Genomic DNA, 23364 nt, shown 5'->3' with positions numbered 1-23364 from the left:
TAGTCCATAACATAATCCACTGTGATTAGTCAGGCTTCTCTAACTGGACATTAAAAAGGTCAAACATTTGCAGGGTTTTCACAGAACTGGGAACACATTTCTCATCCAACACAAGAGGGCAGCAGAGACATATGAGGAAAGTGCAGTATGTAGTAAATACAGACGTCTGCATTAAAGTATACTACCCTCAGTTCATTTCTTTAGCATTGTTTACCTGTTCTTAGTCACATTTATCCACAGTATTTTTTTTAATCCCTGAGACGGCACTTTAAAAAATATATTCCTAAGGTTTCACACCAAGGCACAAAATCCCCTCCACCCCCTCATGCCAAATGAATAAGATAATACTCTGTTTGTCTCTGTTCTTCTTCTTTACGTCCAAATGTCAGCCGCTGACCTTTATCAAAAATAGTGAAGATAATTTGAGGTTTGTGAAGTCTCAAGATAAGTTACAGGGGGAAATGCCTGCATTAGATATGGCCAGTATTAAAGGGAATACACATTAGGCTTTTCCTCTGGGCTCAAATTCCATGGGATCTGAATCATAAAAATCCAAATATAACTTTGTGTACAAAAATGTGATGAACTTTAATGTGTTCAAGAACCACAGTGGTTGAGAAGATTATTGGAATTATAAAACCCTTCCTTTAGATTGATATTGGATGGCCTTTGCCCTGACACGAAAGAGTGCCTTGCTGTCTGCCAGAATCTAATCAGAGGTCAAAGTCTCTCTGTGGCTGACAGTCACTGGGATCAGAGAGTGTTTTTGTCCCTCACTGTCCACATTCTTCAAACCTTGTTAACAGCACCTCACTTTGAGGAGCTCAACCTCTTCTTGAACTGTCGCCAGTTCAACACTATGCTGCTTCGGACTGTGGCCCTGCTCCTCCTCTGTGTGTCTTTGGCCATGTGTGCCACTTTAGGCCACTATCAGACCGAAGCACAGGAGGAGGAGGCCCCCGCTGTGGACTCTGCTGCTACTGCTGATCCTGTCGTTCCAGCTGATTCTGTTGAAGCAGCTAAGGAAAGTGTAGCTGCTGCAGAAGTAGGCGATCCACCTGCAGCTGAGGACCCTGCTGCTAATTCTCTTCTTGGTGACAGTCTGCTGTCTAAAATACTCTCGGCGGGTAATGGTGCAGGTGACAAACCTGAAGTGGACGTTCCTGTGGCAGATGGTGCAACAGGCAAAGATCCAGGGACAGACAGTGATGGGCCTGCTGGAGACGCCCATGCTATGGAAGCTGAAGGAGCTGTCACCCAAGAGCAACCTTCGTCTGAGGAGGAGACAAATGAGATCAGACCAGTCCAGAAAAACGAGTCCCTGAGCAGACCCCTGGCACAAGAAGATGATAACAGTTGGAGCCTCAACTCGATTAGAAATAGTTTCCAGAATGCGCACGGATACTTTGACTCCCTGGTGGAGCTGGTTGGGGGACGCGATGGTATATGTGAGTACCGCTGCAGATATGGTAAGAATCTTTTTGTTTACTTTATATTAAAAGGTGTTTTAGAGACCTGAGCAGAGGTGCCATTGATTGCTAAACTGTTTTCATTCAGCCAAACATTTCTAGCAGGCCCACAGACGGTTTTTAGGTTGTCTGTATTCAATATTTTTCTGTTTCTGTGTATTTGTTTGCATAGCACACCTGCAATGTCAAATTTAATCAATTATTCTGTTGTTAGTTTAGCAGCTACTTATGTTTTTCTCCAAGATAACTTACTTGGACCTGAGGCATGCATTTGTTTATCAGTCTGGCTGGTCTGTGTCCCTACAGTTATGTAATCAATGCAGATGTTCTCAAACAGAGGTTATATCTTATCTGTGAAACAGCACACACACCTGAAACAGAGATATGCTGCAGATCCTTAATTGGGGGTACGTGATGACATTAGTTTGTATCCTTTTGTTCAAGATCTTAATGAAACTGTTCTTTTGCTCTTAGGAGTTCTTCCTCAACCTCGTCCTGGCTACCAGCTCCCAGATCCCAACGGCTGCAGCTCCTCTCTGATAGGATTCCAGGTGAATGCTGCTGTAGGTGGCATGTTCAAAGCACAAACAGCTCAAAGCAATATTATAAATCTTAAATAATGGAGCTAATCACTGCCATAATGGCTGGAAATGCCAGGTCCTGCATTGTAAACTGCACTAACAGTGCAATTCTTTCTTTGGACAGCTTGACCTGGGCATCCCCGCTATGACCAAGTGCTGCAACCAGCTGGATACGTGTTATGACACTTGTGGCACAAGCAAGTACGACTGCGACTCCGAGTTTCGCACGTGTCTGCACGGCATCTGCTCTGACCTTAAGAAGAGCTTGGGCTTTGTGTCGAAAGTACAAGGTGAGATTTTTGCAGACATTTGCTTCTTGTCTTGTGTTGGCTACATACTTTGACCATCAGGAAAATCTTGCACATTTGAGAGTTATCAACAAAAAACAAAAAACAAAACCGTCTGCCTCCCTCCTCTCTCTGTTTTCTCTCCTTAGCCTGTGAATCGATGGCAGATGCTCTCTACAACACAGTGTGGACTCTTGGTTGCAGATCTTACATGAACAGCCAGAGGGCAGCGTGTGTCTGCGAGGGAGAGGAGAGGGATGAACTGTGACACAGAACTCTATGGACAACTCCTGAACACTTTTAGAGACAAAAAAAAACAAAGTCATGGACATTTCCACATATTATACAGTGGCATTTTATCACAAGTACCCTATCAAAACTCAGAGCCAAGGAATTAAAAAAAGACATAAATAGGGAACAATTTCTTATGATTTATTCATAGACAATGCTAACAAATGCTACTTGTCAGAATATGACTTTCAGATTCCTAATTAATTGCTCATGCATATTAAACTCTCCGTACTCCTCGTTTTAGGTCCACTTTAGGCCTCTATGACTCCATTACCATAAATTACTTGATGACTCCAGACAAAGTGCCTGCTGATAAGACGGGAAGGATATTGTAGTCGGATTAATTTCCTTTAGATACAAGACATAAGATAATTACCATGGTGCACATGGCCTGTTGTTTGCTGCTATCTTAAATTTGTCAAGCTATTGTGCTAAAGCCTTAAGTCAGTGTCATGTAAATGTGATGCCTATTACAGCAACTGTGTTAATGTTTGATGTAAGTTATTTGCTAGTTATTTGTTTTTTTATGAATAAATGCATGACTAATTGCTGTTTAACTGACATGATTAACTCTAGATTAACTGTCAGAGAGATGAGGCCAGTGCATAATTTGCAGGCACAGCTTACTGATGTCTCCTTTTCCCATCACGCTGCAATGTGTGAAATGCTCCTCAGACATCAATTATACCGAGCGAAACGAGTCAGAAGGCATCCATGGATGTTCCACATATATTTTTTAAGTCGCTAATGGTGGTAAATATAGATATAGTCCACGTTTATAAACCCACTAAATCTCTAAGCTGTAATCAAGCCTGAGAAATGCCTGAATGTGTGACCTCGAAAAACATCCTTCATGCTGCAGTTGTTAGAAATGAACTGTGGACCCTCCGAATGGCTTCTAATTGAAATGTCATTCACTTTAATGTCGATGGTAAATTGTGTTGCAAGGAAAAGTCGCATAGACATACAAACATGGAAGAGTTAACCAGAATTCAAGGAACAGAAACAAAAAAGAATACTGCATATTTTCATGCATGGGTGTGTATGTGGGACAGTGCAACAGACCGGCTTTGTGTACATTTATTTGATGTTCCTCCAAATAAAATGAAACGATCATCTTTAATCTAAATGCAAATGCAATTTTTGTGATCCTGGCCTGTGCTGATGTCATGTTGTCACGGCATCTTTATGGGCGTTTGTGCTGATGGCTTCATGTTAGTATCATAATTAAGGCAGGATGTAGACGGGGCCTGCGCTCAGTGTGTGCTGCTCCTGAGGTTCATCCGTCTGAACCTCCCTCCGGACGCGTCCCCGGCAATGCTGAGCACAGCGAGAGTCTCCTGCTCCACATACCAACACCTGGCAGTGGAGGAACACTTGCTGTAAACAGAGGAGGCAAGCTTGTTTTGAGATTCAAAGACAGTAGAAGCCATTACACTGTTAAGGAGAGGGCTTATTCCTTAATCTAGGAAAACAGTCCTTGCAATTTAGTGCTACACAGACGTAAGCCCACATGCATCCGCCAGCTGGCACCCAGCACGCCTCTTTTACTCACTCGGTTGTCCTTGCCAATGAACTTGAAGACAGGGACCTGGTAGTGCTTAGAGAGCTGGTCCTTTGATGAGTACTGTGTCACTGTTTCATCTGAGATGCATCTGTGTGGGAAGTCAGGGAGAGACAACAGAGTCATACATTCAGTTGGTACCTTAACACAGTATTCAGTGATCCATATATATTTCTAACAAGGCACTTCATCAAGGTTTGCCACCCCAAGGTCCTGAAACACTGCTGTATATTTAATGGGAAATTGTGAAAACAGATTACAGCGCTGCTCTTTTGGTGTCTGTACAGCAGCAGGAGGAAAACTCTGTGGATTTCATTGAAGAAATGGTTAGCCAAAAGTGAATGTTCCATGGATATTAACATTGTCTCTGCTTTTCTACCCAAAGTGCTCTTGTTTTCTTTCCACATAAACCAGAGTACAAAGCCAGTGGCATTTTTCATTTGACATTTCGTTGAATGACTGGAGATTTCCTGTCCTATAACTGTCAAGTAGTCGATGCTAAGGCTTTTGTGAACCACAGTAACTGGGTTTGATGCTGCTGACATTTATTATAATAACTATTACAATTGCAGAAGCAAATACATTTCTGGAAATAACAAGGCAGTATTGAAAAGACAGAAGCCAGCGGTTTTCAGTGCCTGCATGAGCACTGTCAGTTTACTTGAACTACAAAAGAATGATTTTTAGTAGTATCCATCTATGCATGCACTACTCTGTTCAAGTTTCACAATGTCTGTCTTTGAGTTTCACCCCAGTTTAGGGAAAGCAGATGGAATTTCACTGCTTTGAGTACCGAAAGTGAAATTGCAATTGTCATCAGACAATAGGGTGATAACAATAATACCTAAGACAGATATCTTTAAAATGGTGCAAATCAAACTAAATCTTTTTGCATGTTTAGATACACAAACATTATCTGTGTTTTGAGTCATCTTAATTTTGACAATATTGTCTGGAACAAATTGCTATTTCCACTCTGTTATCACCAGTGTTTTAAAGTGTAGCATCTGTTGTGTAGTCTGTTGTTTTAGGTATTACAAAATACTTTTCTCTGTGTGTAGTAGATGAAAATCATCCTGCAAATGTAAAATTAATCATGAAAGGGGTGTAGTTTATTGAATTATATCTTTGGCCAATGAAGGGTGGCAGAACAGACACCTATTCATTGAAAAAATTAATGGCTACACTGTCTTGGAAGTGCCTTTTTGTGGTTCATCTAATTTATTTGCCCTAAGTTTGATATGCCATATAGCACAAGATGTCACTTTGAAATTGTCAAAACTACTCACCCATCTTTGATGAGGAAATACTTGAGGGCCTGGTCAGCTTGGGGCCCTGGTGTTGCAAAGCAGCTCTCCACCAGAGCAGAGAGTCCCTCCACTCTCTCCTTTGGCTCCACCCCGAAGAACAGGGAGTCGTGCAGGCGGAGCTGAGGCGGAGCGTGGTATGACTCAGAGAACTCAGAGTTCTTGAAGAGCTCCAGGGAGAACCGGAAGATGCCCTCGCTGTGGCCTGCCAGCTCCAGGGCTGAGTTGCGCAGACTTGCCTGGTATCCATCTGACACTTGGTATTCTCTGGGGAATTCACAGGTGACTGGGAGCACTAACTTGCTGGTTCGGACTATTAAGTCTCTGCTGCTGCCTGGGTTGCTCCTGGGAAGACCTGTCACCAGGTTGGTGCCCACAATCTTGTTATCTGTCACCTGCAAGTGAACATTTACGCAACTTTAATGGCTTTTTCAGTTTGTGACAACCTCAATTAGCCCACATTCAAGTGCACAGCTCTTAAAATATTACATACATCTTTCCGAGCTCTAACTCTACACTCTAAACCCTGCAGACATTCAGGGAAAAGATTTCATCTCAATGCCTCTGACCTCCACCACTGTGCCGCAGGTCTTGAGGCTGAAGCTGAGGTTGATGTGTGTGCCATTGGAGACGCCACGACAAGACGAGTTGGACAGAAAGAGCTCCAGTCCTCCTACGAGATCCTTAGGAACTGACACTGTGATCAAGCTGGGATCACACTGGACCGGCACTGCAGGGAGATGAGAGGAAAATATGACATACTGTACTGTCATGGTACCACAAAAAAATAACACAGGTAGTGACACAACAACAAAGAGCAGTTTAAACGTCACTTCACAGTCACGTGATTACCAGAAAACATGCCACAACATGTTTGTAGCCTAATGACATGAAAGACAGTAAAATCAACATACAGTGACAGCAAAGATTGATCTGGATTGTAGTTGTTTTTTTTTTCCAAAGCCTGTAATAATAAGAATTAGTCCATTAGTCTGAACATGAAATAATCAATATACTGATTCAAGAGGCCTAGAGTGACATTTATATTTGCAAGTATGGTCTATTTTAAAGTTATTGTACATTTAAAACATTTCTCACTTTGGCTCTTCCAGCAATAGTAGTTACACAGTATTGATTAATCAATGATTAATTGCTGATTTCAGTAATTTCTTTGAACAAAAAGATATTTTTTATAGACTCCAGCTTCTGACTTGTAATAGTTTGCTGCTTTTTTACGGTTTACATGATTGAAATTTTAAAAAGAGATTAGCCCATCAAAAGAAAACTAAATGGTAACAATTTTGTTGATGGATTTATTATTAAAGTAATTTCTCAGCCAGATATTTACTGGTTCTCTTATGAATAGTAGCTTCTTTTTCCTTTCCCTTGCTTTATGTAATACTAAACTGAAGATTAGTACAGTTGATGCGACCAAACAAGACATCTTAAAACATCATCTTCAATCTTGGAAATTCCAAAAGACATTTTTCTCTCTTTTCTGAAATTTTATCAACTAAATGAGTGATTTATTATAAAGAATGTAATAAGCTGGACATTAATCTGTGCTAAAAGCATTCATGCATTGCATTCTCTCAAAAAAGTCAAAAAGACAACGCATTTAAAACAACATATGTCGTGTTTCTCAAGGCATATAGTAAAGGCCAGTCATGTTATTCACTACTAATATGATGATGGATGCTCCCTGTTAGAAAAAGAAACCCCACACTGAAATGTTAAACATATCAGTTACGCCCTGAAGAAATGCATTTTTCTCAAATCTCTACTAGAACGTCTACTGAGATAAATGCATGCATCTCTGTGTCAGCCTCCCTTGCTGTCTGATCGATTATCCGACTACAGTATCCGCCTTCTTCTCACACACATACACACCCTGACATGTGCGTTTATCCTCTCCCAGCTCCAGCCCTCGGGGACAGTGGCAGTGATAGGAGTCCAGCAGTGAGGAGCAGCCATGGCTGCAGCCTCCGTTGTTGGCGTGACAACCTGCTATCTCTGCATGAGGCAGCGCAGCAAAAAATGGTAAATATTCAGAAAATTACATGGGTTTCTGGTTTAGTCATCTATGGACACGGATGTACCTCGACAGTTGCGTCCATCGTCATCCAGCACACGGCCTCGTCCACACTCACAACGTCTGGATCCTTTGGTGTTCACACACAGCTCCGCACAGCCACCGTTGGCCTTATCACACTCATTCACATCTGAACACACACCACACCAGGTCAGAAATTACTATCAGATGAGTCTAACTTCAATCAGCTGAGTACTAGATGGGTGGAGCGTGTGACCTCAAGGCAATTCACTTAGTACTTGAGGGAAGAGAAAGATAAATCGACTTTAAAGGACTTTAAAACTGATTTTATAATACTGAGAGGACTGGCAAAGCCACAATGATGGATGAAATGAAAAGGGGAGGACTAGAGCGATGGTGCAGAGTGAGGAAAGAGGGTACGTGAGCATGGGGAAATGAAGTAGTCATTTCTGAGGCAGGGGAATGCAGATTTGGTTGATGAGTGGATAATGAGATAATGGCAGTTTCCAGTTGGCAGCGTTCCCTCTGCATTCCTGTCACCCATCATTAGGTGCCAGTTCACCACACAAACAGAAACACAAACCCTTCACCTGGAGTGGAGTCAGCAAATATTTTTTCAATCTTTCTGTCTCCGCTGCTGCTTGCTTCATTCAGCTTTGCATTCATTCATATTTTATGATCTATCTCTCGTAATAAGGCTTTTGGCTTGGAAATGCAATGTTTGAGTAAGTCCTGTTCTCAGGTCATAGAAACTAAATAAAGAGGCTGGAATGATGGAGCGTAGCTATGAGAGCAGGGATTCCCTCTCAGGGTACTTAGCTGAAGGTTATGAATAAATGCTAGAATTAGTTTCTAGTAATAAATAAACAGTTCAGTGATTGTGGAGAGTCAAAAGCAGTTGTCAACATTGCACAAGAAAAGAGGTGTGTGAACAACAGAGCTGCAAAGACAGCAGAATTACCTTAATCTGCTGATGAAGACAATGAGATGGAGGTGAAAGCTCCAGAAAAGCTGCACTGTATGCTATATTTACATATTTTGTATCTATAACTATCTGCTGCATTTATTTGGACTGGTACAGTGACAAAGAAACCCTTTAACTTCAGTTTACCAGTCTGTAATGTGAATCAAGTCAGTTGTCTCTTAAGACAAAACAAACTGCTATAAACATTTCTGAATTCTCATGACGAAAGAAGCACACCGTTTAATATGCTAGTTGTGCCCCATATTCTGAATATCCCATTAAGCCGAGTAAACATGGATATTTGAGTAATGCAGCCACGGATTACTCATGAATATAAGTGTCTATGGGAACTCACTGCAAATCCAGTCTGATTGATTTCTCTTTTTATTGTTCATCACAGGCCATTTCCTGCCTATCCGTCTTCCACGTTTTCCTGCTTATCTTTGTTGCACAACTTATCTAGCTCCTCTCCCCCTCCTCCTCCTCCTCCCTCTTCCTGTCTGTCTCACCTAGACATGTTTGTCTGTCTGGTCCCAGGACAGTTCCAGCAGCGCAGCGACAGTCGGATTCCGGACATCTGGGACCTGTGCAATCCACCTCGTCACAGATGTCATAGAAATCTGTGCAACACACACACACACACACACACCCACACACACACACGCACACCAAAGACAAAATCAGGCAAATGAAAAGTAACTCATAAATCAACTCATCTCTGACATTGCTCACTCACGGCCACAGTAAACGTGGAAGCAGACTGAGGGTCTGGGCAGGCGGTAGACAAAGTATCCTCCAGGACAGGCCTTCACATCCACACTGGCGTTCCACTGGCAGCAGTTGTCATTGAAGCTGGCACAGACGGGCAGGGAGACGATGCCCTCGTGGAGCTGGGGGTGGCTGCCGTTGAGCCAAATGGGGGCGTGCGTGCCGCAGTGGTTCTCGGAGATGCAGAAGGTGGGCATGGCATCCCCAGCCATGCCAGTGAAGCGGTACCATTCACCAGACACATGGCTGTCGCACAGTGGAACGCCAGACGACTGGTTGACGTGGTAGTCTGTGTTCCTCCAGGGTTCGTTCAAGCTGATGTAGGCAGAGCACGGGTCCAGGGCTGAGGCGTGGGAGGAGGGAATGTGAGTGAGACTTAGCTACACATGATCGGAGGGACGATTAACATGATAAATAGGTGTTTTATGATTGGGAGGATGCAATTTTGCAGCAGGGTCATTCCACCTCAAACCATGACATTCTAAAATTCACACTTGACCATCTTCAATTTGACAGGTTTAAGGGAAAAAAAGGGGGGAATATTGATTGAGTTGACCGTGTTTAAAATCTGGGGTCCTGGGCAATATTAACTTTTGAATTAAATGCTTTTTGAAGAAGTTATGTGCATGTTTTGGGGTTGTTTTTTTTTTTGGGGGGGGGGGGGGTTTCCTCGCCAATCTGTGGAGTAATGTTTGAAGCTTGATAACATGAGAAATAATGGCTCATTGATACCTACACAGGGTCTTCAATGGTACAACCTGCTTTGACAGAACAATGCAAACTAGCTACTATTGAAATTATGTTTGTTGTATTTGTAGTTAATATTAGGACAATCACTGAGCAGGTATGATGGGTATTTCATTTTATGCTACTTTATATGTTCAATCTACTAAATGTCAGAGCTAAATATTGTACTTTTCATTTCACTACATTGTTTTCACAGCTGTAGTCATAGTTAGTTTTCATATTACGACTGTACAAATACAAGAAATTATCATTTTGCAAACATGAAGCTACGGTTTGGTGCAGTTTTATTAGGACACCTATGCAACCTATTGTTATCATGATTATAATGTTTTGTTTTGGTGACATTGCCATAAATACGTAAATTAAATTGCATGTGTATTACTGTGTCATAATTCAAGGTAATGTTTGACTGAGCTACATTACATATGAGAGTGTTTCTGTTTATTTTGTCCTAGATATTTATATACACAATATTAGAGACATTTCTTATTGTGGTAGAACAAATTATACAAAAAATAATAATAATGAAAAATATAACGTAACATCAAGAAAAGTTCTGAATGACTTTGAATGACTGTCACTTCCCAAGCAGTGTTTGATACTGTGGATTTGTTATTGTCAAAGGATTGCAATTATGAAAACATATTTGTTCACTTTCTTCCAGTACTGCCCAGCAGAGTTTGTTTATGTCAGTATTTCTGTATTATCCCAGAGTTTCAGGTGTTTACTTGTGCGTCTGCATCAATACAATGGAGGTGAAATTAATTTTGTACTCTGTTCTCACAGCACCGAACTGAGAAATTACAACTATAAGAGAAATTCAATAGTCACAATATTCCTGTTCGGGTCCTGTCGGGCACTTTGTTGGAAATCCCTTCTCGTTTCTCTCTTTCCACATTTCATTTATCTCAAAGTTAGGCAGAAAATGGCCCTCGAAATTTAAAAATAGGGTCCTGACACCTTTTATCTGAATAATCCACAGACCTCACCAGTAATAGTTTTCATTTTGGGGTAATTCTGATGAAAACTGCCCACAGTTTGGCCTCTAGCAGCTTTTTAAATGACAATTTTCCAAAGCTGTGAGCAGTAAGAACACTTATGAAGACAGATGGAAACAGACATCTCAGAAACCACAACCATAGACAGACAAAATGTGAAAATGTATATGTTTTTGTAGTCTTGGTGATGGGAATTCAAATAATACCATTAGTTACTCTGGGAGCTGATCAACTGTCTGCTCAGTCCATAGACAAGTACTGCATAGTTTGCTCCTTTCAGTGAACTGTACATCTGTACTGGTTACTTGCCCACTTGCTACCATGAAAGGAAACGTTTGGATTGTCAAGATAAACTGTAACACTCAGTCAGTTCTAATTGAACTAAGAGCCAACAAGCTGTCCACAAAGGGCTCTTTATCCAATGAGTTCTGTCAGTGGTGACTCTGGAAGCCAGCTGTGCAGAATCAGGAGAACAACTGAACGGGCAGAGTAAACAAAGTGCAGCACAACAATCAATAGGCTCTCCCTTCTTCATGCCCTCTCAACAGTGTAATTAAGAGGCGGATGTAAAACAAAAGGACAAAATGAGAGGGAGCAGGGCAGTGTGGGCAAGAACCAGAGGAAGTGTTAATAACTAAGACCCAGCAGGAGGCTGATGAGTTCAGCAGTAAAGCATCTCCAGTGACAGGCCAGTGCCAGGAAACATGACAGCTGACAACCAGAACATAACCCTCCACTGAAGCAGTAACCGCACCTATAACCAGCGCTCCAGGCTTTCCATTTAGTTGAATGGCACAACATAAAATATCTGTTTACGCTTTCCCGCTCATTCTACTAAAAGTGCTTTTGGTGTGACATCTAACGGACGCCAAGGTTGATCAGAGATGTGCCTTTTCTCATATCTGCTTTCAGAAGTAAACATGAAAAGACAACAAACACGCATTCCAAACTGTGCTAATTAAAATTTACTGACTGTGTTCTAGTTCCTAGAAGCTATGAACAAACCGTTATTTGTGATGTAACTAATTTTTGTCACCATTAAACCACGCACACCTCATTCCCCCCTTCCATCCACTAATGAGGAGTCCTTCTTGTCGCTGTGCTGCTCCAATAAAAGCAGAGGGATCAATCCATAGCCCGGGCCTTCTGACAGAATTAACGACCATTTTTAGAGATGTACGACTGACCAACTGTGCTGCAGCTCCAGCAGCACAGACGGGGCAGAGGACATAGCTGACTCATGTGGGTGTATGCTAATGGGAGCGTTAAATCTTCCAGATGGGGTGTGAATAACTTAATACGGCCATTAAGGGACCATAGAGCCATGCCTGACCTGAGTCTGATACTGTATTTTTTCATATCATCAACAAACCCCACGAAAAAAAACCAGCAACAGTGAAGTGATCCTACTAACACCTGCACTCTTTGTATGGCCAAAAGCTGACATATTTTATTGCTCTGTGCCTCTGACCCTCCAGTGCTGAGCCCTTCAGTTCCATTGGGTGAAATGTTTCTTCATTCCTATGAACATGGACACCGTAGCTTGTTTTGGGTCAATCCCACACACACTGCTACACACTCCGCTGCCGAAAATACTTTCCTAGAAATGCAATTTTTTACCCCGATTTGAGTAACGTGCTGACAGATGATTAAGCCTTTTATTTATGGAAATATACTTGTGACCCATTTTTAAAGACTGACATTTTCAGTAGAAATAAATAGACTTGGAGTGAGTGCAGCAAATAGGGTAGAGAAGTTTGAAATATTGGGAGACGCACTAACACCGTGTTGTTATTGGTCTTTTCATGGATTTGTTGGCAGCCTTACCGTTAAATCCACAGTAGAAATGAGAACAGAGCAAAACACAAATTCATTACTGTAAACATAAAAAAATAAAATACTCACCTACACCTGTAACAGCCTGAGCTCCCTGCAGCAGAAAGGTAATTACCAAAAAAATCATCATGTATTTTGTATGGAAGATAATCCAAGCTCAAGTCCGGGTGTGTGTGTGTGTGTTGCTTTTCTGGTTCATCCCTAAGGGAAGTCTGTTTTTAATAGGCGCCTCTTATCTGTGTCATATTATCATGTCCCTTTGTCACCTTGAACCTGCTCCCCAAATCCAGTGACAGGACCATCCTCCCATTGTTTCAGATGGTGAAGTCTTCTTACTCTCCTCCCTCCATCCCCCCACACACACCTTTAAAATACCCCACACAGCTTTGTTTTATTTAACCTGCTAAGAAAAAGTGTGACTCTGGCTTATGATACTTTAATATGTTTATCTTTTCTTTGCCATACGTCTTGATTTAAAGCATGTGGATATATGAGCAACGATCTAATCTCAAGCAGCGCTAAGCCAATCTGATTAATCTGCTTAGTGTCATGCCGAAGCATCTTTCACTTGAAGGAGAGCGAGCAGGGTTTGCACACCAGGATTTACTGTAGAGGAGACTGAGGGGCTTGGTGACTACACACTGGGAAAGCAGAGACAATATGTCCTCATCTACTGTATCTCATTAGTTGTAAAGATCACCAATACAGGATAGAAAATGTCTATAGCTTGGTCCTTTTTGTTTAAAAGCTGCAGAGGCGAACCTGAGCCTTGTAGATTTTGTTTCCAGCTTGTAATTAAAACATTCGAGACATTCATCCACAAGGTATTTAGGAGAAATGAGTCAGAACAGTTGTGATTACTTTTGGAAATAAGACATTCTCCTGGCTGCAAGTCAGTATGCCACAGGCTATCTGAATCAGCACTTTATTATACTACTGCAGAACTCCTAGGAAAGCAAGGAAAGCACTGTATGTATACCCTTGTTAACTCTTTGGTTGAATTTTCCTCTTAATTCTTAACTGGTTTAGCTTTCAAAGTTTGGATTTTAAGTAGACAATCTATTTAAATTTACAGTTTGTACATAAACTGATGCTACGATTGAGTGATTTCACTGCTCTGTGATGCATTGCAGTACAGGGTTAAAAGATATTGGCAGTTTTTATCATTAACCGCATCAGTGTTATATGAATGGCAATACTGATCCGCCATCTGCTCCAGACTGAAATACCCAACAATTGGATGGATTATGTTCAGACATTCATGGTCCCCTGACATTGAAACCTAATCACATTTTTTGATCCTGTGGCTGAGGTTGACCTTTTGCACCTTAATGAAATGACTCAACAACTCCTGATTGGAGGTGTAATGAAATTTAGAAAACACATTCACTTTTTCTCTGAGGACCGGTTGCAATAACGCTGGTGGTCCCTTAACTTTTCCTTTCTGATCAGGTTGAAATTTCAAGGATTTGGCAGAACTAATATCATTCCGTTCTGCCTCAGCATTTCCTGTGAATTAACAGGAAGTTAGATATGTAACAAAAAAAAAGTACATATGGTAAAGATTATGCCATGTGTTAGAATTGACATTGAGCTCAAAGCACTGCTGTGTCCAAGTGTATGATTCCCTCTCTTCACGGATCCAAAAAGCTTTAAATCATTTAAACATAGCTTTTGTATTTTTAAACTTGCATTTAGTCTCAACAGGCTATCGCCAGCATGATGAGTTGATTCATAGGTCTATCTCTTAGGATGTCCTGTACAGGAAGAACCGGAGGCCAAAGAGCGTCAGAGGAGGTTGAGACCTTGAAAAGCTTCTCCTTGTAAACATCTGCAGTGTGACACATTAATCACTTCGCTTTCACCAGCAAAACAAACAGCAAAAACTTCAGCCGCACCACTGGTTCCAAAAACTGGATAAGGATTTTATTGATAATTGAATTACATTTCTCTTTTATACATATTTCATAAATGATACAGGATTTTACATTTTTCTTTTTTTTGCCAACATTACAGCATCATATGTCAACAGAAAAGAAAAATAAAGACAAGAAAAACAAAATAAGAGGTCAGAATGAAGAACAAGATCTGTTCAATCCTATGTTCTGCTTCACTCTTTAGGCATTTTAAACATGTCGTATTTTAAGTGCACGCAAAGAACATATTCAAAACTTAAACACACATTCAAAACATGGAACAATAATAATGTGTCTTTGGAGAAAAAAGGCTGAGGGTCGATAGAGGGACAAGAATTAGAGGTGTTCCCCGATAGGCTGAAAGAGTGCACTTCTCCCCTGGACTCAAATCCAGGACATGAGGTTATTAAGCCTCTTTTATACGTGCACCGCAGATGGAGGGTGTTTTTCCATTTATTGGGGAGTATGAATGGACGCTAAAGGAGAGGATTATGGGAGTAAATAAGGTGAAGATGGGAGTGAGGTTTGAGCATTTGGTTGGCTGGGATTTAAATCAGATTTGGCAGGGCAGGTTGTAAAGACGCAGCCCTGTCCACTGCCCTTTATAACTAGGAATCTCTACAAACAACGTTCTTAAATTATCTTTGCAGTTATTTTTGATAAATCTTTTTTTTTTAAGTTTTAAGTAATTTCCCATGTAAACATACATTCATGCAACACCCTCTTTAGAATAAAGTTTCCCTATATTTGATATATTTTCGTTTTTAAAAAATAGACAAGAGAAAAAAACAAAACAAAACCCAAAGGCAATAAACGGTGGATGGCGTGATAGAAAGGAAGAGGTGATGATGGAGAGAAGTGTGGTGTAGAAACAGCAGAGGGGAGGACTGGACTGCAAACAGAGGTCTGAACTCGCTCACCTTCTACAGTACATCTCCAAGGAAACACCGATTTCTCTTCATGTGTGTATGTGAGCTGGTCTATTCAGGAAAACTGAATTGAAAGCTAATGACGGCGAAGAAGCGGGATGAGGGTGGAATTGATTTTTGCACCTATGACAAGCAACAATTATTAGCACAGGATTCATGAATACGGTGATCTGCACTTTGCCCCCAGCACATGCGGATTCAACAAACATTCATGGCACACAGCAAAATTGATTTCCACTTCTAAACATTCAAATTGAACCATCCTTCATATGATGGTTTCATTCAAAACAAGGCTAACCTTCTCTTCTGATCATTTCCCACTGTTGCCATTTACAGATTGCTACATTGTCTATAGAGTTAATCAATAATGATCCAAAAGGCACCATTTTCCTTGGAGATAACCAACACACACACACACACACGCACACACCCACGCACACACACACGCACACACACACACAACTCACAGTAACAGCTTAAACCAAATCCTGGCTCGAGATCTGCATGGCTAACTTTTGATTTGTTCGAAAATCATGCATTTTAATATAAAATCTGCAGTTAAACACAATGATCTCCTCAGTAGGATTCGGTCAGCTGTTCACACACACAAGCACAAGATGAACTCGAGTCTACAGTGTTTGCAAGGACGTCATGTCATCCTGCTTCCCCTCTGCAGAGGTGATCTACAGCGATGAAAATAACTGGCTTTGAGAACTTCTCTAGAGAGATAAATGGAACTGGAGAGAGGGCCGCCAATCCTCACCCTGAACAGAAAACTATGTAAAGCTGAGAAAAGTTTATTTGGTGACCATCCCGAAAATAATTAAAGAATCATGAAGATGAACAACACAAACATATGGCTTCGATAACATCTGATTGAACGAGGAGGGGTGAGACTTGAGCTCGATGTGGATGAGACTTCAGCTAGATGTGGCAAAGAAAAGTGTCCAATTTAAGTACAAAATTGCAATAATGCTCCTACACATTCACAAATTTCTACTGAGGGCGTACCACAACATGCAGTCTACCCTGCCTTGCCATCGAGGGAGCAGGGGGGAAGGGGCGTTACAGCAGCAGTGGGAGGAGAAAACTCTGGCTTAATTTCAGGATGGAAAAACCTCTACGACCTCAATGCCATGACGCTTTTTTTTGGTTAGATGTAGCCTTTGTTTCATCAGTGAGATAATGATATCGTTTTCATTTGGACGCTTCAGTTGAAAAGGTAAAAACAACACAATATTTGGAAAAGCGTTACTGAGCTGCAGGCAATTTGCGAACACTCTGCTCTGTTTTTTGAAAAAGTCATTCAGCTAATCAAATATGTAACATGCCTGTGGGTTTGTCTGAGTCAATGGTCACTAAACATTTGAACGCTGTCATTATGCTTCTGCAGCAATCTTTGCATTCATGGGATGATTATAGAGGTCAAGCACAGCATTATCCGCATTGATATTCTGTGATGCTCAAAAGCGGTCAATTCCAATCAAAGCCATTTTCACCCTGATTTGGTTTCAACGTTGTTTCCCCCTCTTTGGTGGCCATGCACAGGAGCCATACATCCAATCTGAGCATAGTTACTGTGAAATCTGTTGTGTGCATTTGTCATGAAAACGTCTGAAACAGTTAAAGGTAGTAAATGCAAGTGTGTGTAGCGGCAGGCTCTTCATGGCAGGAGATCTGCAGAGGGTGTAAATGAGTTTCTTGTGAAATGACGTTTGCAAGAGAGCTCCTCCCCCCACTGAAAGAAACTAGCCTCTGGTCATCGGTTTATTTGATTGTATACATATATATTTATATTTTTTCATAACAAATATACTATGGCTTTCAAAATAAAAAGTGCCAAAATATTTTTCTTGGAATAAAAGAACACACAGTGATGTTGTTGTCGGTAGTACTCTCATACTTGCGCAGGCCGGGCAGCTACAGGACATCAACAGGACGAGGAAACGAGGCGTCGTCATTCCTGCATCCTGCGAGTGGAGACGGGCTCCTGACAAAGGTCACACTGGGAAGGACAGCTGTCCGTCACCTGGAGGAGGCGTGGCTCAGAGAGGGAGAGGCAGCAGAATTCGGCCACAGGAAAACGAAGGTCTCCCTGAAGGTGCGACTGCAGTGAGAACTTCCTTGTAAACTTGTCCCCTGGAGCCTGCACCGACCAAGAGAAGGTGTGTGTGTGTGTTGACAGTTCGGCTGCTAGAGGAAGCAGGGCTACGGCGCTGTGTCGACCCGCAGAGTGGCCAGGGTCGGTGTCCCAGCGTAGCCCGAAAGTCCCGCACACATGCACACTCAGCAATGGCTGCCCCTCTGCGTGTTCCCTGTCCTGGAGTGTCTAGAGGTGGGGTCATCTCACCTCTGGAGTTACCTGCAGGCTGTCCCTCCGAAGATTTGAGGCACGTCCACAGTGCCCATTTCAACGCTATAATCACCATCTTCCTTTTCATCCTTCGGCTGTGAGAGGTTTTCAGTTCCCAGGTTTCTCACCATCCATTTTTTTCATCTTTTAGCCGGTTTTCCCTTGCAATTCCAACTGGAGATTTCAGTCAGGAAAATAAAAACAAAAACGAAAACAAAAAAAGGAGAAAACTAACTCCCACAGTCAATAAAGGGATGGGATTATTGGGAGTGGGAGGAATAGGAGGAAGGAGGAGTCTGAGGAAATATTTGGGGGTAAAAGGAGAGAGCGAAGGGTGCTGGACAGCAGGAGGGAAGAGGGAAAAGAGGTTTGTAGGAGCTGACAGAGGAGGGAGTCACTCTACCCATCAATTTTTACTGGCGGTGAGCTGCTGAACTGGGAGCTGGAGCTGGAGTGGATCCCGTAGACGCTTCAGATCCAACTCCACCTGGAGAGGGTAGAGAGAGGGAGGGAGGGTGGAAAACATGAGACCAAGGTATGCGGGGAATGGTACAGCTGTTACAAATCCAAGTATTGAACTGAAAAAAAAAAAAAAAAGAATCCCCTTGTGTGGCTGCAGTTCTCCTTTTACATCACAAAACAGCCAGCTTTCACCAAGCAACTGTACCTCAGCAATATCATCCTTCAGCTTGTTGTACTTCTCAATGTCGAAGCGTGTCCTTTTCACCCCCTTGTGGAAGAACAGCAGATACTGCCTGTCTCTAGCGTCGGGATAAACATACTCCTGCAGGTTATAAAGAGATACAGATAGAGCACTTTATAAGAGGAACCAGTTTATCAGATATCGTCCGTGTGCTGCTATCCAGTCCTACGGCCAAAATCAGGCTGCTGAGAAATTCCACATCAAATGGACTCCACATCCTTGGAATTAAAATTAGTGGTAATTTATGAGCACTGAATTAAAATCTGATGGGCAACAATGTCACAATATCTAAAAGCACCATGACTTTTCATTGCTGTACTACTTTGTTGTCGGGTTGTTAAAAGAGTTTCTGCATAATGTTACAGGGCAGTTTCCTTGACTAATGTATCACATTATTTGCTATAACAAAAGTGCCAAAAACAGAACCAGTGCATTTACAAATTCACTGAGTCCAAGGTAATTTCTTTTCACCCACCAGGAGTTTGCAGGGAAAAGTAGTAAATCCTCATATTTGAGAAGCTTCAATCAGTTTTTTTTCTTTAATAGGTGGCTTAACTGATTATCAGAGTTAATGTTGATCCATATTTTGGCAATCAAGTGACCAAAAACAACAGCGGAAGATGCTTTTACCCTCAAACTTTACTTCACACATTATTATATGCACATGTGCATTTATACTGTATATCTGTGTCTTACCTGACGTGTAAGAACGAAGTAAGCGTACATGGCCATTGCAGTGCCATAAGTGATAAAGTAGGTGACTGGCTCCATGATATCCCAGGAGTACTCCCACCAGGTCAGCCTGGCCAGGATGCCAAACTGGGTGGCCATGTAGGCCATGCCACCCCACAGCACCCAGGTGGTGCGTCGCTCTGCCTTCTTACTCAATTCCTCCCTCACCTAGACAGAAGGTATAAAGAAAGCAGTCAGACATGTCCTCACAGGCAAAACACCAGGAGGCATTATTGAATAAGAATCTAGCAGAAAGAAAACAAGGAGGAAAAAAAAAAAATCACATTATGGATTTTCAGCACAAAAATATTACGCAACTGTTCCTGTCCACAGATTAAGGCTTAATTATCACAAGATTAAGTGTTTTGTCTCATTTCAGGGATAACAAAGGCTTGATAGCCACTTAGTCATATCCATGATGGCTCAACTGTGCAGGCATTTTTATCGGCTGAATAAAAATGCCTGATATTTTACACTAGTGACACAATAAAAAAAAAAAGGGAAATACAGACAGGGCTGAAATATTCTGAGCATCTACCGCTGGTCTTGTTCTGCATAGAAAAATGTGGAAGAGCATAATTTGATTGCAAGGACACATACATTTTACGTGTTACTTTATTTGTCTAACATTTGTTTGGGGTACCTAAAAACCCTGCGGCAATTTGTGGGTCTAGCAGGAGAAATAACAAAAATTTCAGCATTGTCAAATGTGTGAAAGGAGGTAAACCTTCTCTAGGGGGCGGAGTTGAGAGTTGAGGTCCTCCAGTCGTCCAATCAGCTCACGTTCTTTGCTGAGTTGGTGCTCCTCGATGCGCAGGGTGGTGTAAAGCTGCTGCACCAGGAACTTGACATCATTCAACCTTTCTGCCTCCTCATGGGGCAGCATCTCTGAGAGATAGACACAAATGAAAATAGGCATTAATACAGAACAGGTTAACATAGCCGAAAAAATAACCACAACTGCATGTGTTATTCTAGTCATTATCAATAACTGCTGTCCTATTTTTAAAAAAGATAGGAAGACTAAAGGATTAATTTGAATTTAACCATCATCCTCTAAATTAAGCACTTATCAAAGGACACAGGAAATAATATTAATGGTAATACAACAATGATAAACATACACACACCAATAAATTAATCTGCTTGTGAATACAAAAAAGTAATAAATAAACCAATCCTGTAACATTGATAGATATTAAACAAAGAAAGCAAGTAAAACCCAGAAGAGCTCAGAAGGCGACCCGGAGAAAGCCGCCACACTATGCTGAGGTTAATGAATAAGGACCCTGTAACCCAGCGTTACATCCATCAGTACTCAAAGCAGACCACTGGGAGTGCATTGCTAGGGTGGAGGCAGTGAGGGACACAGGGTCAGGGGTGTTTCTAGACTGTGAAGCCCGTGTTACAAGTTTAACCAGCCACAGCCTCCACTTGGGAAGGTCTGCAGGCACAAACGGGTGAGGAAATGAACCAGGTAATCACAGACTAGCATGCCTCGGGAGACCTGCGTGAAAGCCACGGCGAAGGGTGAATGGGTTCCAGTAAAGAAGCACATTTGAGGTTGATTCATGGAACCGAACTTTAAGTTGTCATTAAGAGCTTTAATGGCAGTTTACATTGAATGCATTTCAGTGAAATTATCAAATCTCTTCTTATTGCGATTGACGAAGTGTCTATCGCTGTTCCACATCGCTATTGTTTTATCACCAAGACCCACTTAAATACAATCCACATGCTGGAAATAAAAACCACGACACACTCTTAGCGGTTATGGCTCTGTGAGGGAATGACTCAGAGAAAACAGCACAGGCTCAGCCTTTTTTCATTGCCAGTTCTCACCTCTCCTTGGTGGCCGCACGAGGTGTTCTGTGTCATTAATGACAAGCTTGAAATCATCCAGCAGCAGGATGTCTATACCTGTGGAGGAGGCAACCCTTGCTCCATCTGGAGAGGAAGACAAATGAGAAGGCAGGCATTAAGAAGGATGGAACACTGATGGGCAGCCACTTCCAACACAGTTCACTTCTCTTTAATCAGGCTTGTTGGTATCTGATTAGTGTGAGAGGTAAAAGCAAGTGCACTCACACACAACGAGTAACATTCTGAGTACAAGTTGTGCCTGTATAATGAACCCTGAGCTGAACGTGCCCTGAAAAATCTTTTCGTGATGAATGCGGTGGTATTAAATTCTGGCAGAAAGCCAAGACTGCAACACTTAACAGCCTCAAAATACACTTGAACAGAACACTTGAAAGCATGTAACGACGTGTACATGTGTAACCTTCTCAGCCACAGTGCATATTCTCGTGTTTGTGTGCATACCCATGGAGTAGATGGCTACCCGGTCAATGCCTCTGTCCTCTGCCTGGAGCTGTTGCAGGAAAACTCCCACACAGTCACTGAGAGGCTTTAGGGTGAATTGACAGCGCTCTCGCCTGGATGGCAAACTGACTGAGATCACCGGCAGCCCGTTCTGATACACCACTGTCACCTCTGGAGGGGTCACAAACAAGAAAACGGAGGTGAGACAAATGCTACAAAAGCAGAAAATGGAAAATGTTTCCCTGAAATCAGAAGTGAACCAGAGGCAAAAATAAGGATATATCAGGTGCAGTTTTATGCTTGTTTTACTCAGTACTTGTTCGACTTTGCATCGTCTGGACTACTAGCCTTAAGACATATACAATATCATGAGTTATGTACTCATGCTGCTATATTAACTGTAATGGAACTTAAATGTTTGTGTGCCTTCTGGATGCCACCAAAAATCCTGCACAACACTGCAGAGTGAACCCATCTTTAAGCTAGCTCTTTTTCTAATAAGTAAAGCGTTATTTTGACAGACCACACAGAGGAGTGACACCCACTGGGAGTCTCAGGATATAAACAACAAAACTGTCAAACTTGGAGAACAATGATCAGCAGCAGCCCAGGGGTAGGTAGTTTTAATATTCTTGCTGATAAGCATATACTAAACGTTACTGACTTTTTCGCCAAAATAAACTTCCCTTCGGCTATCTGTTCCAAAAAAATCAATACAGCATTAATTTTGCTCACCTTTTCCTCACAGCCCTGTCATCGATTCTTTGATGTTAACTATTGATATTTCTTATTCCCACAGAAAGCCTTAAAATACTTTTAATTGATGCTGTTGTAGTGAGGCTGACAATCGAAAAAGCCCTTGAGGTTCTCACTGCAATTTTTCGCGATTTATTCATTCCTTGACAGGTTTTGGTTTATCATAACAGCACAAAAAGACAAAATAAGAGGATGGAATGAATCAGTGCACCTGGGACTAACAAAATGCAGCCTGACTTTATGATTTTGAGCGTCATCTTTACAGGCTGTTTTTAAGCACTAACATAAGTCATTTTCGTCCCAGACAGCTGAGCCCCTGTTTTGCTCAGTAGCACTTTCTAGCATACTAATAACGGTCTATAATACAGCTTTATTGGTCCATGACCAAACTATAGTTATAATGAGCCTGCACAGGTTATACCATTATCATACTGAGTGGCCTCTAATAACAGAACCATGAATCAACGTAGAGGGCTGCGAGCCCATAGAAAAGATGATCCAAGCTGCCTTGTTGCTGCTGCACCCAAAAACCCTGCCTCCTGCTCAGGGCCACTGCAGTGAATCAGCAGATCTCTGCTCTGGCTCATACAAAGCAGTGAAGGATCATCAGCTGGCACAGGCAGCCCCAGCTGGGCCCGTTTTCAGGAGTGTCTTGCAAATGTTCAAAGACACTGTGATTCAGACTTTTCATTTTACAAGAATTCTTTTGTCACAGTAACACTTTGAAGCCTTGCCTCAAGTATCTTAGTTGCTCTTTTCTTGCACATGTTCCCTTTGTCCTCTGA

General features: G+C 41.9%; 3 protein-coding genes across 5 annotated transcripts in view; 1 reads left to right on the top strand and 2 right to left on the bottom strand.

Annotated features, from left to right (window-relative positions):
* The first annotated feature begins 731 nt into the window (after window positions 1-731).
* pla2g12b (phospholipase A2, group XIIB) lies at window positions 732-3751 on the top strand. 2 transcript variants are annotated; one of them, XM_023281629.3, is made up of 4 exons: window positions 732-1469; window positions 1944-2032; window positions 2175-2340; window positions 2487-3751. In XM_023281629.3, the coding sequence occupies exons 1-4, from the start codon at window positions 860-862 to the stop codon at window positions 2603-2605; spliced, it is 984 nt and encodes a 327-aa protein (XP_023137397.1). In that variant the 5' UTR covers window positions 732-859; the 3' UTR covers window positions 2606-3751. The 2 variants fall into 2 exon arrangements, with proteins under 2 accessions (XP_023137397.1, XP_023137398.1); XM_023281630.3 differs by having other exon boundaries at window positions 734-1469; window positions 1944-2020.
* Window positions 3521-13069, bottom strand: oit3 (oncoprotein induced transcript 3). Its single transcript, XM_023281628.3, has 9 exons — window positions 12935-13069; window positions 9253-9627; window positions 9026-9136; window positions 7599-7721; window positions 7390-7512; window positions 6069-6229; window positions 5482-5894; window positions 4184-4283; window positions 3521-4008 (listed from the first exon to the last, which is right to left on the bottom strand). Exons 1-9 carry the CDS (start codon window positions 12993-12995, stop codon window positions 3856-3858), a joined length of 1620 nt encoding a protein of 539 aa, XP_023137396.2. The 5' UTR covers window positions 12996-13069; the 3' UTR covers window positions 3521-3855.
* Window positions 13070-14769: 1700 nt separating this feature from the next.
* mcu (mitochondrial calcium uniporter) overlaps window positions 14770-23364 on the bottom strand; it is a 59823-nt gene continuing 51228 nt past the window's right edge. For both annotated transcript variants that reach the window (XM_023281627.3, XM_023281626.3), the window contains exons 4-9: window positions 21824-21994; window positions 21341-21445; window positions 20226-20386; window positions 19463-19666; window positions 18731-18847; window positions 14770-18550 (exon numbers count right to left, since the gene is read on the bottom strand). In XM_023281627.3, coding sequence (XP_023137395.2) covers window positions 18470-18550; window positions 18731-18847; window positions 19463-19666; window positions 20226-20386; window positions 21341-21445; window positions 21824-21994 — 839 coding nt within the window. In that variant the 3' untranslated portion in view covers window positions 14770-18469. The remainder of the gene's footprint in view (window positions 18551-18730; window positions 18848-19462; window positions 19667-20225; window positions 20387-21340; window positions 21446-21823; window positions 21995-23364) is intronic.

The sequence above is a fragment of the Amphiprion ocellaris genome, chromosome 16, assembly GCF_022539595.1.
Source record: "Amphiprion ocellaris isolate individual 3 ecotype Okinawa chromosome 16, ASM2253959v1, whole genome shotgun sequence".
Lineage (NCBI taxonomy): Eukaryota > Metazoa > Chordata > Actinopteri > Pomacentridae > Amphiprion > Amphiprion ocellaris.
Note: the sequence above shows the minus strand (reverse complement) of the source record. Positions and strands in the feature narration are given on the sequence as shown.